The sequence below is a fragment of the Mastigoproctus giganteus genome, chromosome 14 (assembly GCF_048544385.1).
Source record: "Mastigoproctus giganteus isolate SK-2022 chromosome 14, ASM4854438v1, whole genome shotgun sequence".
Classification (NCBI taxonomy): domain Eukaryota; kingdom Metazoa; phylum Arthropoda; class Arachnida; order Uropygi; family Thelyphonidae; genus Mastigoproctus; species Mastigoproctus giganteus.
The window spans coordinates 81,206,952-81,219,527 of record NC_143588.1 but is presented as its reverse complement, the minus strand read 5'-3'; the positions used below and the strand labels follow the sequence as shown (position 1 = coordinate 81,219,527).

The 12,576-nt window shown below is 37.0% G+C and overlaps 1 protein-coding gene across 1 annotated transcript in view; it reads left to right on the top strand.

The window, feature by feature from the left end:
• Positions 1-12,576, top strand: part of Ctl1 (choline transporter-like protein 1) — a 159,467-nt gene that overhangs the window by 97,824 nt on the left and 49,067 nt on the right. Inside the window, exons 11-12 of the mRNA XM_090388702.1 lie at positions 3,553-3,693; positions 10,747-10,862. Of these exons, the coding sequence (XP_090244828.1) occupies positions 3,553-3,693; positions 10,747-10,862 (257 nt within the window). The remainder of the gene's footprint in view (positions 1-3,552; positions 3,694-10,746; positions 10,863-12,576) is intronic.

Here is a 12,576-nt window from a genome sequence, read left to right as displayed (position 1 = left end):
TTAAAGAATAAAAGTAATAATTTATTTTAAATTGAAAATATATTCACGGTGTCTCAACTTTGTACATACTTCTTATACTCTTATTCTTGTTCTTATATTCATAACTCTTAAACTTCAAAGACCTCTCTAATGGGGAAGCATTATTCGGGCTATAAAAGAAAGGTAACACTAGTTTACAAATTTAAGTTTGTTCACTGGGGTTTGAATTTCAATAGGTCCTACTGCCGAAATATTTTGCTGTGATTTCAAATATGACTTAGATTTTTTTCTATCACATCCAGATACATCACAATTTGAGAAATAAAAAAGTATTGTTTTTTTTTACGAAAGTGTATAACTTTATTGTATTTAGTAATGACAAATTGATAGGATTACATTTTCATATATCAAAAAATACGTAAATACTGACAAGTATTAATCAAAATTTTGAAACTTTCATTAATCAGACCTTCGTCTCTTTGTTTGAAAAGAACGTTTAATCGTTTTTTCTTTTATGTGCAGTGCCAGGTTTCTCTCTTTTTAAACACCAGCAGTAGTTGGCCATCATGCTTGTATTCCACCTTCCCAGGTACCACTGCTCCATTTCCTTTATGTCCTGATGGAATCTCTCCTCTTGTTCTTCGCTCATCTGTGCAAGATTTTCGGGAGAAAAATCAAGATAGGCATGCAAAAAGTGAATTTTGATGCTCATATTGCAACCTAAATTGCGAAGCTTTCTGAGCATATTTTGAACAATTTTCTCATAATCTTGTGATTTATGATTTCCTAGAAAGTTTTCCAGTACACTTTTAAAAGCAATCCAGGCTTCCCTTTCAACGTCAGTCATTGTAGTTTCAAACTGACCATCTAAAACCAATTTTCTAATTTGGGGACCAATGAAGATACCTTCCTTAAGTTTTGCATCAGATAAACTGGGAAATTTACTGCAAAGGTACTTAAAGCAGTTGCCATCCTTATTCAGTGCTTTAACAAATTGCTTCATTATGCCTAACTTGATATGCAGTGGAGATAAAAGTATTTTATCTGGCTTCACCAAACTTTCGTGCACAATATTTTTTGGACCCCGGTGTAAGATTGTGCCTCCGAGGCCATTGCTTCTTTGTCCAATGCAGTGCTTTAGGCTTTAGCTCTGCTATCCCATTCACAAATAAAGCATGGCATTTTAGTGTACCCACCCTGTTGCCTCAACAACATACATAACACTTTTAAGTCTCCACATAATTGCCATTCATGATCTTGATATATAATTTTCTCCAGAAGCAATTTTAGATTGTCATAAGTTTCTTTTAAGTAGACTGAATGAGCAACTGGCACAGATGTGTACTTATCTCCATTATACAAGAGAACACCTTTTAAACTAGTCTTAGAAGAGTCTATAAATAGTCTCCATTCACTAGGAACGTATGATGGAGCTCCTAAGACACTTATTAAACCAGCGATAACACTGCAATATATGAGAGGACCTTCTTGTGAAAAATACTGTATAAACTCCCTTTCACGATTTCTGTACCAGGAAAATGATGTACCTGGAGCAAGTAAGTTCTTTGCTTGAAGTCTGGACCCCAGAATTTCAGCAGCATACTTTGGAAGACCTAAGTCCCTTACTAAATCGTTCAGTTCGACTTGCGTGAATTGCTGTGGCATTAAAATATTTTCTGGTTGATAACATTCCTCTTCACTAACCTCTTTAGCTTCTGCTTTGGTGGAAGATGTGGACTCTAAAGTTTCTGGTGGAGGTTTTACAGGCAGATCAGGTCCATGTGGAATCGGTCTTATGGCTGATGGTAGATCTCGATATTTGATGTCCTTTTTATTTTTTGAATAGATCTCGATATTTGATGTCCTTTTTATTTTTTGAATTGTAACCTTTAATGTCACATATGCAAAAGTAACATTCGGCATGGCTTACTGGCTTGCACCACACCATAGGAATAGCAAATGGCAAGCACACCTTGTTTTCCTTGACTCCATTTTTTAAGATGTTCGACATATGTATGGCATACTTTATGCAGTGTCCATGATTTATCCTGATCGCCTAGTTTTATGTTAAAGTATGCATAATACGATTTTTTTACAAAATCGGTAATATTTCGCCTCTGTTTTACAGGAACAAAACAACCACATAGATAACAAAATATGTTGGGACTGCTTATACACTTTCTGGTTGCCATACTAAAAGAAAACTAACACACAATGAGAGATCACGACGGTCTTTACAGGAGTACTGTGACCGCATAAGGGATGTGCCACTTATATAGGCTCTTTGGTTGAGTGGACTGTACAAGCAAGTGAGTGCATGCTCAAACAAGTTTAACCTGTAACTACACACAGGAGTCTCTCAGACTCCACTCGGAAAATAAAATTCTGGAAATCACAGATGGGCCGGAAGAGCAGGGTCGGGGGCTGTCTACCTTCCTGGGTCAAGGTCGGCTACTTTGCAGTGTGTGTAGTTATGGTTAAACATGTACAATCTGTTGTATTTGAGGCAAATATTTGATACTGATTACGAATATAGGATATTCGTATAAAACTTCTAAACCATTGCAGAAACTATAGTTATGTTCACATTTGCATCTAATACCTAGGTAATATTTTGTTAATGAATTGCGAAAAATCTTTATGTGATAGAAACAAGCGGACTTCGGGTATTTATGCATGTTATCAGTAAACATGCATAAATAACTGCCACATACTTTTACTCAAACCCCAGATACACTGTAAACCAGTGTAATTGGTGAAGAGTCATCACAATATGAGATGTTATAATAATGATGCCTAGTGTACAAACCTCAGTTTGTCTTAAAATTCAACTATGTAGTAATGATGCAGTTGCACTTAACAGTATCATAGTGTGAGGACTTCTGCTGTAAAATTTTGTTATTCTAAGATGTACACCTTTTGGCATCTCTCCTATTGTGTAAACAAGTCACAACTGGGTCTTCAGCTCTTATACCTCGGAGTACCTACCTCCCCACCAATGAGACCAAATAGCTTCAAAATAGTGCCATCTGGATGGTAGTACTCAACTGAGAATAAGTAATACCAGACTTCTCTATGGGGGAGACATTTACTCATTTGAAGCATAAGAGAAAGGCAATTCTTTGTGAAGGGTTTCACAATATGAGATGTAATAATAATGATGCCTAATGTATAAACTTTGGTTTGTCTTAAGTAGTAATTCAACTATGTAGTAATGGTACAATTTCACTAAGCAAACAAACAAATAAATAAACAGAGAGATATTCTTACACAGAGTTACTTCAGTTTTGTATGTTGAAGAGTCTGGAAACAAGGCATCTGACCCTTTAAATGACTATAAGGCTATTCAAGGCCTTATAAAGGAATAAATTTATATTTGTTCAATTGATCTTACTGAATAATTCAGTAAGTGATATTCAATAAAGTGGTCAGTGTTTACTAGTCATAGTAAAGAATTCTAATGTTAGGCTGTGCTTTTTTAAAAAGAGGACTCTTCTTAAATTATTTTGTAATCATATATTTAAATTTTGATAGAACGTTAATTTAATTTCACTTTATTTGCTTATTTTCCAGGGACAAGAACAGGTTAGATTATGCAATCCACAACACATTTCTCGAAATGGTGTATTTTCATTTGGGATCAGTGGCAATGGGTTCATTTCTTATTAATATCTTCAAGTTACCTCGACTGGTTTTGAATTATATACAGACTGTGTAAGTATAGCAGTTTTTATTTCAAAGTTCAGCTGGGCAGTTTTTCTTCCCTTTAACCCATTGTTGGTCTCAGAAAGTTAGTTTGACTCCTTTCCTTGTTTTTGTGCTCTCATTCTGTACATGTCTCACAGCACTTTCCAAATTTTTTCCACAGTTTCATTATTAAAAATTAAATTCTCTTTTGAATAAATCGAAAATATGACAATATCTTGTATATGATTTCATGCAACTTTCATGATTAAATTATTTTGGCTTTTTCTAAATCTTTTCGTGTACTACTTAATCATTGATTTTGTTAAACACAACTGATTAACTATTGTGGTATTATATGACAAAAATTTTAAATTTTTCACATAGTCGAGTTTTAATATAACTGGCAATAAGCCTTCAATAATATAGCATAACTAAGAGTAAGAACAGGTGCATGTATACTTGCATGCACACCATTGCTAGGAGCATAGTAAATAAATTTATTGAATTTGAAATGCTGGTCAAGACATCAAATGCAGATATTGTTGGGATATCAGAGACGTGGTATCACACAAATATAAGGGATGCAGAATTTGAATATGGGGAGTATTAAACTGCACACATCAGGATAAATGTGTATATGTATTACTCCCCCCCTCCCTTCCCCAATCACCAGTTCCCCCTGAACTATTAAGGGCCCCTCAATGACACTTACTTGCACTCCCCTCTTTGTTCAAATGCAAACAAAACAGATTCCTTCTATCGACAGTGGTGGGCCATGCCCCTTCCCCAAAAGTGTTGCACAATCCCTCAAATCTTGAGTTAATTTACAAGGCTTTCATCATATAGTACTTCCTCTAAATTACAGCACTTTTTCATCATCATCAATTTATTCAAGAAGTTGTCAGTTATTGTGTAATTAATGTTGTTGATTCCCACATGAATAATAATGCTCCCTTAACTCACCCCTCCCCTGTAGAAACTGGCAACTTATTGGTCAATTTTAACTCCTAGCAAACATATCATAGTTCATCCATCAATCCTTAATACAAAAAAAATGTAACCCATTTTCTTGACAAGAGTATCTACTGTTGATCTACAGTCCTCTAGAATTGGCACAATACGTCGTACTGATTCTTTTGATATCTTATGTATTGATTTTGACTAATATATTATATATCATATTTTTCAGTTATATTTTTAAAGGCTCATTAGTAGTTCTGTTAGTGTTGAGATCTTGAGCTCTTTTCAAAATCTCTGATCTAGAGATGACTTGGGGGGGGGGGGGGGGGAATAATCCTGAACATTTTTCAACTAAATTATTATTATTAAACCTAAATTAGATCACTTTGTAACTGAAGAATTAAATTCTTAAATATCAATTATTAGGAAAATACTAGAACTTTCTTTTTCCAATACTCATTTATTTGCATAGGTTTATAATTTCCAGTTTAGGGTAATATCAATACCATAGTTTAAAACATTCTCACAGTTGTGTACAGTTTAAGAAAGCATACACCGATGAGCCAAAACATTATGACCACCTACCTAATATGACGTTGGTCCTCTTCGTGCAGCCAAAACAGCTCGTACCCAGCGAGGCATGGATGCTACAAGATTTCTAAATGTGTCTTGTGGTATCTGGTACCAACATGTAACCAGCAGATCCTTTAACTCCTGTAAGGTCCATGGTTGAGACGCCGCAGATCGGAGTTGCTGTTCCAACATAAACCACAGATACTCAATGGGATTGATGTCTGGGGAATTTGGAGGCCAGGGCAATACCTGGAAGTCTTCCTCAGCAAACCAGTCTTGAACAATCCGGGCGGTGTGGCATGGCGCATTATCCTGCTGAAGGATGGCACTGCCAGAGGGGAAGACCATTGCCACGAAAGGCAATGTGTACCTGTCAGAGTGCCTGTACACGGATGACTGGACTCAGGGTATCCCAGTAGAACATCGCCCAAAGCATGACACTGCCGCCACCGGCTTGTTTTCATCCCATGGTGCATCCAGGCGCCATCACTTCCTCAGGTAAACGACGCACACGTACCCAGCCATCCACATGGTGCAACAGGAAACACGATTCATCGGACCAAACGACCTTCTTCTAATCACTCAAGGTCCAGTTTCAATGCTCGCGTGTCCATTGTAGGTGCTGTCGCTGGTGAACCGTGGTTAGCATGGGCATTCGGAGCGGCCTGCGGCTATGCAGCCCCATTTTCAGTACGGTTTGATGTACTGTGTGTTGTGCCACATTACTTCCGTCACCAGAATTCCAATTACTGGCAAGTTGTGCCACAGTTGCCCTTCTGTTGCCACGTGCCATCTGGGAGAGCCTTCGCTCACCTCGAGCATCAATGAGCTGTGGTCCAACACCTCGCCAGCAGTTCCTGGGTTTTTCCTCCTCGGACCGCTTTCAGTAGGTACTAACCATGGCTGACTGTGAGCATCCCACTAGCTGTGCCATTTTAGATATGCTCTGACCCAGTCATCTGGCCATTACAATTTGGCCTTTGCCAAACTTGCTTAAGTCCGCTGCCTTTCCCATCTGAAGAACAAGAGTAACACTGATTAATGGAGCTCAGTATCAGGTGTTTTTATAACATGTCTTGACCTGCACACATGCCATAGTTCACCTGCAGTTGCTTCAATTTGCATAATGACTCGCTGGTCATAATGTTTGGGCTCATCGGTGTATAACAATAACATTAAAATTGATGGAAATTTTATTCTTTCTCTACCATTCTGTGATTCAGAGAAATGACAACAAAACCTAGAACCTGAATATGGTATGCTCAAATACAAAGGATTCTATGTCAAACCTGGAGAGGTAGCAACTCTAGGTTCTGTATGCTAACTGAATTATCAATTATGTGAAGATAAATATCAATATATCCATATTAAATATCAATATCAATAAATAAATATCGATATATCCAAAATTATCTAAAAATATCAATATATCCATATTAAATATCAATAAATAAATATTGATATATCCAAAATTATTATCTAAAAATATCAATATATCCATAACTGCCAACTTTTGGAAATCAAAAAAGAGAAGACTTAATAGAGACCTGACTTAAGCTTAAATGCTCAAAATGGGATTCCTAGACTTCTTTCAAATTAATGGTAACTACTGCATGTCATTATGAAATGCAGTAACCAGTATTGTAAAGTTCTTTGCTTTGTTAATTTAATGTTATTATTTTTTGTTCTGTTTAATTACATATTATAGTATTGACTATTCTAAAATCTGTATGGTTTTTCTTGCACAACCTGGTTGACTGTAGTGTAGTGTGCTATGCCAACTTAGGTGAATTGACTAATGTAATAAAACTTGTTATACCATGTGAATAATTCTGAGTTAGTTTATTAAGTGCTTGTAGTTGTCAAACTAAAATTGCTGTCATGCAGTCTTAGTTTGGCAACCAAGGAGTAAGAAACTGGTATCTGCTCGTGTATTGATCTGTTGATACGATGTGGGAAGGGTCCTCAAACAATAGCCTTTGTATCAAAGTTAGGGCAATTAGGTCATGAACAGTTAATAAACTAACTTTGAATTATTTACAAGGTATGAGTATTTCATTACATTATTTAATTTATGGAAAATCACTGTGTTTCACTTTATATCATCATTCTCAAATTACATTAGAACTGACTAATTGAAATGCAGTTGCATTGCTCAGAAAACTCAAAGTAATTAATCTTCTTTCACAAATTCTTTTAAAAAACAAAGGGTTAAACATTTAAATTAACCTAACGTTCTTTTAACAACAAATACAACTACAATACGTAAAATGGAACACACTATTGACCCATTAGTCCATTAACAATAGTGTGCTAAATTCTACCTGAGAATTTAACACAGTCAAAACACAAGCATTAAAATTAAGATATTAAATGTTAAATCTTTATTATAAAAATCAAATATGTAAAAATATCTGTCAAAGTATATGACAGTCTTTTCACATTTTTTCACTTATATTGGGATGTAGTTGCTATACTTTTAACTAAACATCAAGAGACCTACCCAACATGAGCTTTTAAGTGCATATATTAAATTCAGCAGTCCATGAATTTAATATATGGCACAGTCTTTTCACATTTTTTCACTTATATTGGAATGTAGTTGCTATACTTTTAACTAAACAACAAGAGACCTACCCAACATGAGCTTTTAAGTGCATATATTAAATTCAGCAGTCCATGAAAAAAAATAACATATATAACAGAAACTTGACTAAAAATTGCAAAACTAAACATATCAGTTTAGTTTAGTCAAAAGTAAACTGTCTAAAAACTTCCAACAGCTTTCAGAACAGTTGGAAGTAAGTATATCTATATTTCTTACATTTTTATTATTTTATTTCTGATTATTATTATTATTATTTTTTTTGATATCTCACACACTGAGCTTTTTTTTAAAAATGAGCATTTGCAATGGCAAAAAAAACCAAAAAAAACCCCAGACTTCTCCCATTTCACCTATTCATTCCCTCCAATAGTTTGTCTAGTTCTTCCTTGAATTTATTTAAGCTATCAACTTCCACAGCATATGGAAGTTCGTTCCAGCAATCAACAACCCAACCCACAGGCTAAAGGCAAACTTCTGGACATCTATTCTGCAACCATACTTCCTCAATTTAAATTTGTGCCCCCACATGTGTGTGTGTAGTCTGAGCAAGAGGAAGAATCCAATTAGCATTGGGCTTGCTCAATCCATTCAAAGCCTTAAACACCTCAATCAGATCACCTTGTAGGTGCCTGGCCTCCAGAGGCTGCAATTTACAGAACTGAAGTCTTTCTTGGTAAGAGCACTCCTTTGTTCCACTCACCAATCTCATTTCCCTTCTCTGTATACTCGTTCCAGCAGCTTTACATCCAGTAGCGTAGCTACCCTTTTTTCGGGCCCGGAGGCAAAGAACAGTTCGGGCCCCTACTTAATGAAAATTGCCAAAACAGGAGACAGTCAAAGATGCTGGGCCCCATAAAGGGCCCAGGCCCGGAGGCAATTGCCTTGCCTGCCTACATGGTAGCTATGCCACTGTCTACATCCTTCCTAAAATGAGGCCTGTATACAGTACTCAAGATGTGACCTGACCATTGCTTTATACATTGGAATAATAACCTCCCTGCTAGCATATGCAATTAAATGTTACTTCAAGTTACATTACTTTTGTTACATATAACTAGAAAAATTATAGTCCCTAATCATAATTTTTTCTCTTTGGAAATATATTATTTGCCCTTCATGGCATAATGAGTTCATCAATTTTCTACCAGTTATGGAAAAAAAAAAAATAGGTTCACCTCTCTTTTTAACATTTTTTTTGGTAAGTACCAGTGTTATTTTCATAATATATCCATTTATTTTTGATTTATATTTTATTTTATATTCTAAATATATTTCTTGACTAAATGTCAAAGAGTATGAAAAGGCTGTTTAAGCATGTGTAATGCATCTCCATCATTTCTACTACCCAGGTAGGGTGCATGCATTATTTTATTATTTCTCATTTTGTGAATACCTTCACAACGAGTTGCCTAGGTATTGCACTACTTTGAATAAGTAATGCTTCTCTGGTAGAGAAGACTACTGTTACAGCACTATTTCAATGGCGCCTCTGTAGCCAGGTGGACAGGAGCAACAGTGCGTAGCACACGCTTCTTGATTAGACCGGGGTTCGAGCCCGTGAGCCACCAAATATGGAGGATGCGGAAAGGTCAGGGAATGACCACCGCATATCCCCGGAGCAATATGGCCTTAGTTGCTAATGCTCCTAAAAACCAAATAACAACAGCACTATTTCAAAGCTGATTGACTTCATCATCAGTGTGTGGGCAGGTACCCTGTTGCACTAGTGACAAACCAGTTATGAAGTATAACTCCACAATATGAGAGATGTTTGATGGTTTGCATTGATGCACATGCTTAATGGTGTGCAAGTATTCACAATATGAGATATAATAAAACGATGCATTCATACTACCTGGGTAGTAGAAATGATGGAAATGCATTACCCATGCTTAAACAGCCTTTTCATACTCTTTGACATTTAGGCAAGAAATATATTTAGATTAAACCATGCACACCATCAAGCATCGCTCATATTTCATAACTGGGTTGTCACTATTGCAACAAGGTACCTGCCCACCCACTGATGAAGGCGCCTCCGTAGCCAGGTGGGAAGGAGCAGCAGTGGGTAGCACACGCTTCTTGATTAGACCGGGGTTCGAGCCCGTCACCACCAAATACGGAGGATGCGGAAAGGTCAAGGAATGACCACCGCATTTCCCGGAGCAATATGGCCTTAGTTGCTAATGCTCCTAAAAACCAAATAACAAACAAACAAACCCACTGATGAAGGGCCAACAGGCCTTGAAACGGTGCTGTCAGGGGAGGGCCTGATATTCACAAAGTTTCCGAGAATAGATAGTAACAATCTTCTCTAATGGGGAAGCGTTGCCTATTTGAGGAATTTATTAGCTTTTGAGTAGTGTGAGTTGAAGGAGTAACTGTCCCTTTCTTTCTTCTACGGATTCCTTCCTCTACCTCTCCTACCATCACCTTCCTACGTCTTTTTTGCTTTCCTAAGTCTAATAGGGATAGTATGAGGATAAAAAGATCTTTATCCCATACCATATTTCAAATGGTGCCATCTGGTTACCAGAGAAGCATTACTTATTCGAAGTAGTGCAATACCTAAGCAACTCGTTGTGAAGGTATTCACAATATGAGAGATATAATAAAATGATGCATGCATACTACCTGGGTAGTAGAAATGATGGAGATGCATTACCCATGCTTAAACACCCTTCTTATTTTAAAATACCTTTCAGTACATAAAGAAGTGGCTAATAATTATTAACAATCCCAAAACAGTGCTTTTTTTAATGAAATTTCTGTTATCCCTGCTACTGTAGGTTCCAACCATTTCAGATACAAATTTTTATTATCTTGTTTTAACTGTAGTTTTATACTGTATATTTATAATATTATTAAAACCTTTTTTAACATTATTGACAATAAATTCTAAAAAAAGATATTTGTCCTCTTTCTCTCTTTCAATTTAGAATTAAAAAGAGACAAAATAAGCTGCTCAAGTGTTCCCAAAAGTGTTGTTTCTGTTGTTTTTTTTGTTATGATAGTTTCATTAAATATTGCCATCATAATGCCTACACTATTGTTGGTAAGTGTAAAAGCATTTCTCTGTATTTAGACAAATTTAATTTTTTTTTTTACTTAACTGTGTTATTTGTTATTTTTGTTATATGGGTTTTTTTAGGAGCATTAGCAACTAAGGCCATATTGCTCCGGGGATATGCGGTGGTCATTCCCTGACCTTTCCGCATCCTCCGTATTCGGTGGTGACGGGCTCGAACCCCGGTCTAATCAAGAAGCGTGTGCTACGCACTGCTGCTCCTTCCCACCTGGCTAGGGAGGAGCCTCTTAACTGTGTATTTTGCCTATTATTTTGAAGGAGCAAGAGAGAGAGAGAGAGAGAGAGAGAGAGAGAGAGAGAGAGAGAGAGCGTTGTGTTATTTTTAATTAGGCATTTGTATAATCATATACTTTTTTTATTATTATAGAGTATCTGTGACTTTAGCATATATACTGTCCAGTCGAAAAACATTAATACCACCATATGTGTTTTAGTAGTGAGCCATTCCTCCTTGCCTTATGGCACATGTCACAGTGAGAACTGGTAAGTGCGATACTGCAGGTTCATGGCAGGTGGTCCATATAAAGTACTTGATTGACATGGGCAAGGAACATGATCTGATGGACTTTAAAAAAAAAGAGAGATGATTGCCAGGTACTGTTTGAAGAGTGGCAATATTATAGAAACTGTGAATCTTTTGGGCTGTTCATGGATTGCTGTAGTTAAGGTGGCCCAAGAGTGGACACGTAGTGGACAGAGCAGCAGTTGCCAGACCAGTGACAAGTACCCATACCTCATTGATGGTTGTGATGAACATAGGCTGGCCTGCCTTGTGCAAGACTGTAAATGGCAAACGGTGGAACAGCTGACCATGGACTTTAATCAGGGGGATGGCGTGGTGTTTCCAAGACCACAATGTAACGAATTCTCCTCTGTATGGCCCCCCTCTGGAGTAGGCACCTGGTCAAGATACCCATGTTTACAGCCACCCATTGCCAGTGATGCCTAAAGTTTGCATTTGAACAGCACCATTGTACCATTGATGACTGGAAAAAGTTTCCTTTTCTGATTAATCACTTTTCTTACACTTTTCATAAATCACTTTTTTATGGAGGGTATGGCAACAAACTGCAGACAGGAATCCCTCAAATGTCTTAGTCTAACAGAAACAGGCAGGTGGTGGCAGTGTTTTGGTGTGGGGAATGTTTTTATGGGAATATCTTAGAGCCCTCATATCCCTAGACTACACCCTGAATGTTAAAAGCTAACTATCCATTGTGGCTGATCAGGTACACTCTTTCATGGTGACCGTCTTCTGGCAACACCCACTATGTTGACAATATTGTTTGAGAGCAGTTTCTTCCAGGTGCTACATTAGCCACCTAATTCACTCGATATGAATCCCATAGAATATCATTGGGATTACATGGACCAAGAGATCCAGTGTTTGGGTCCACTATGGACTGTCACAGACCTGTGGGCTGCAATTCTGGAAATATACAGCATACTACCTGCAACATTTAGAGGCCTTACAGAGTTCATGCCTTTCCATGTGATGTTGGTACTGGTGGCAAGAGGAAGACATACCCACTATTAGGCAGCGGTCATATCTTTCTAAAAAGAGTCGAATACAAAATTTCATGAAAATTCATTCACCGGGAATGAAGTTGTTACATATGGATGAATGGATGTGGTGAAAGACAGTGGGAGTTTATTGCATTTGTGAATGTGCCTAAAACCA